This window comes from Lolium rigidum, chromosome 6 (assembly GCF_022539505.1).
Source record: "Lolium rigidum isolate FL_2022 chromosome 6, APGP_CSIRO_Lrig_0.1, whole genome shotgun sequence".
Lineage (NCBI taxonomy): Eukaryota > Viridiplantae > Streptophyta > Magnoliopsida > Poales > Poaceae > Lolium > Lolium rigidum.
Window position 1 is genome coordinate 246709061 of NC_061513.1, and position 2971 is coordinate 246712031.

General features: G+C 55.3%; 1 protein-coding gene across 1 annotated transcript; it reads right to left on the reverse strand.

The window, feature by feature from the left end:
* Window positions 1-2165: 2165 nt before the first annotated feature.
* Window positions 2166-2971, reverse strand: LOC124666869 (late embryogenesis abundant protein Lea14-A-like). Its single transcript, XM_047204194.1, has one exon. It carries the CDS (start codon window positions 2889-2891, stop codon window positions 2436-2438), a length of 456 nt encoding a protein of 151 aa, XP_047060150.1. The 5' UTR covers window positions 2892-2971; the 3' UTR covers window positions 2166-2435.

Consider the following 2971-nt stretch of genomic DNA (forward strand, 5'->3'; position numbering starts at 1 on the left):
GCTATGTCCGGCTGCTCCCGGGAGGCTAAGGGAGACGATGGTCTCTCTCACGGGGCAGCGCTAAGGGTGGAATGAAGTGAGAATGATCGATCCCCTACATGAGAGGGGGTAGTGCGGCTTATATAGGCGCCGGCACTTTACATATAAGACCCTATAGTTTGCGGCCGGCTTGGCCGGCTCCGGCTTCCGCTCCTTCCCGAGGCGGTGACGTCGGGAGCCGTTGAGGCCTCATGGCCTGTCCCATCCGGCTGCCGAGGTCGGCGGTATGGAGAGGAGGTGTCCCTGTCGCCATCGGCCACCGTAGCGGTACGGATCGTCGTTGGCCATGATGGCCTGTCCGGCGCGTGGCACTATTGCTCCACGGTGCCCCGCGCTTTACGGAAGGTGAAGTCGAGCGTGGACTTTGGGAACCCGGATCACCAACCCGGTTCCTTCCGAGTGCAAGACTCGCCAGCCTCGAGTCGGTCCGAGGTACAAACCCCTAGTCGGATATGGCTTGTAGAAGCCGGCCCAGCTACAGCATTGGCGGCCGTAGCCAGACCGGCTAGGACCTAGAGCCAGCCGGCTTCCGGACCAGCCGGCCACGGCGCCAGCCGGCTGCTCCTCAGCCGGCCTTTGCCGCGAGCCGGCCAGTGCCAGCCGGCTGCTCTGCGTCCATTGCCCTACCCGGGGTCTTCCCCCCGACACCGACGGCCCGGCCCCGTTGTTGCGTCCCTCCCTTGTCTGCTTCTCCGCCGCATGCCGTGCGGCCGCTAGAGCTCGGTGCGCCGCCACGTCCTCTAGCAGGCACCGCCGCAACGTCTCGTTCGCGACTTCCTCGGCCTTCTTGAGCGTCTCGAAGGAGTCGACTAACTCCCTCTGCTCCGCCGCCTTCTCCCCGGGGTAGGCGCATCAGGGTCATCAAAAGACCACGATATGTCGGAGTCGTTGTCCTCTGCAGCGGCCGGGGTTCCATCTCGGCATCGAACTCCATGTGGGCCGTCCGTTCCTCCTCTGCTTCCTTCTCCGCGTTAGCCAGGAACTTGGCGTCCCTGACCGGGTCGAGGAGGTCGTCGGTGCTGTCGTCGTCGAACTCCTCGTCGGAGCTCGAGGCCGGGGAAGGTGGAGTCAGAGGTGAAGGTTGAGGCGCGGCAGCCTGGCCACGGTCGGCGCAGCTCATGGTGGCAAAGGTGGAGGTTGAGCGGCAGCGGTGCTACGGTGAAGGTTGTGCGACGGCTAGAGTTTAATGTGTGAGATGAGATGCGCGCGCCCCTATTTATATAGGCCGGAGGCATGCGACGGCCGCGGCACGCGTGACATCACCACTACTTCATGCGCAAAGGTAGGCGACGCCTCACGTGACACGCGTGGCCGTCGCTATTACGCGGCTGCAGACTACCGAAGCGACGCCTCGGCGGCAGTACTGGAGCGAACACTTTGCGCGTCCACGCAGCGTCCGCAGAGATGCATCCGATACGCATATTTAGATCAGATTTGCGTCACTGCGAACAACCAGATCACTATGCGTCGCCCTGCTACAACGCGGACGTCAACGTCCGTTGGAGATGCCCTCAGGAGACAACGAATAATTAACGGAAAGTGCTTGCGGCTTCTGAGCTCTAAAATCTTAAAATGTATTTTTACAGGTTATCAAAAATATGAAAATAATTCTAGAGATTGTTAGTGATGTATCCCAATATCGTGCAAAATCTCAATTCGAAATTCATTTTATTTTATGCTAGATAAAAATAACAAAATCTGATTTAAAATGACTACTTAAATCTACACTTTTGTTATTTTTGTGCGACTCAGACTATAAGGTATTTGAAATTGATTTACTATACATTTGTGGGAGATATCATTGACTATATGCGTATTTTTTTCAGAAGTTTTTACAACTTAAAAATATAATTTTAAAACTTAAAACTATAATTTTCAATTTTTAAAAATATCGAGACCAATGGCGCCATGTGCATCAAATCTCCGTCTATTAATTAAGAACATTTTTATCATGGAGACAAAGAATAATCTATGTTAATGTATAGCTAGGTAGTGAATCCGTGTGAAAATACGTACAAATTGCTTACGGCGGGGTCAAATAAAACGTTTCTAATCGAACGATTGGCGTTGTAGAAATGCATCATCACAGAAAGGTTTACCATTTGCGCCAGGACCATTTCAGCAAGTGTCACCGAAAGATTCAGTTAAAAAAAGTTACTAACAGAAAAATCTTAAATACACCCAAATCTAACGAGGACTCGACTCGCCAAAACTGGTTTTCGTAAACCCGTGTGCTTATTGTACTCACCAAAAGTTCGGAAATACATAATACATTCACGTCATCACGTCATGGACAACCCACACCGTGATCTGGAGTAGGTACTACGGAGTATACAAATATAGAGCAGGGGACCGGTCGTCGTGATCACCCCGCACACTAGGACGGAGCGCGCAGTCTAGAACAGGTCGGAGAGCGTGGGCAGCTTGAGCTCGCCAGCCTTGGTGAGCGGCAGCGTGAAGTTGCCGAGGACGGGGAGGTCGACAGTGAGGCCGACGCGCATCTCGTAGTCGAGGTCCCAGTCCTTCCCGGCGTCCTTCACCAGGCTCACCAGGAAGTCGTACGGCACCTTCACCGGCAGGTCGAGGCTGGTGGTGTCGTCGCCGGCCAGCGACCCCGGGTCAGGCATGGTTCCGGACGCCACCTCCCGGCCCGCCAGCTTGAGGGAGTAGCTGATCTCGCAGATCGGGATGGTGTGGGAGTAGGGGTTGCGCACGTCGAGGCGGCCGCCCAGGGTGGCGCCGTCGCGGCCGACGTTCTTCACCGACATGTCGGAAAGGTCCGCCTCCGGCTTCTTCACGTGCGCCACCTTCTCCGCCAGGAACCCCTTCGCCTTGTCCATCATCTGCGCCATGTTGCTCGGTTGATCGATCACTCGTCGCGAGTTTCTCTAGCTCTTGATGTGTGTGGCGGATCGCTGTCAAAGTTCTTCCG

What these genes read in the sequence shown, in the direction of transcription:
- LOC124666869 (XM_047204194.1), bottom strand. Translation starts at nt 2,891, where the DNA reads ATGGCGCAGATGATGGACAAGGCGAAGGGGTTCCTGGCGGAGAAGGTG.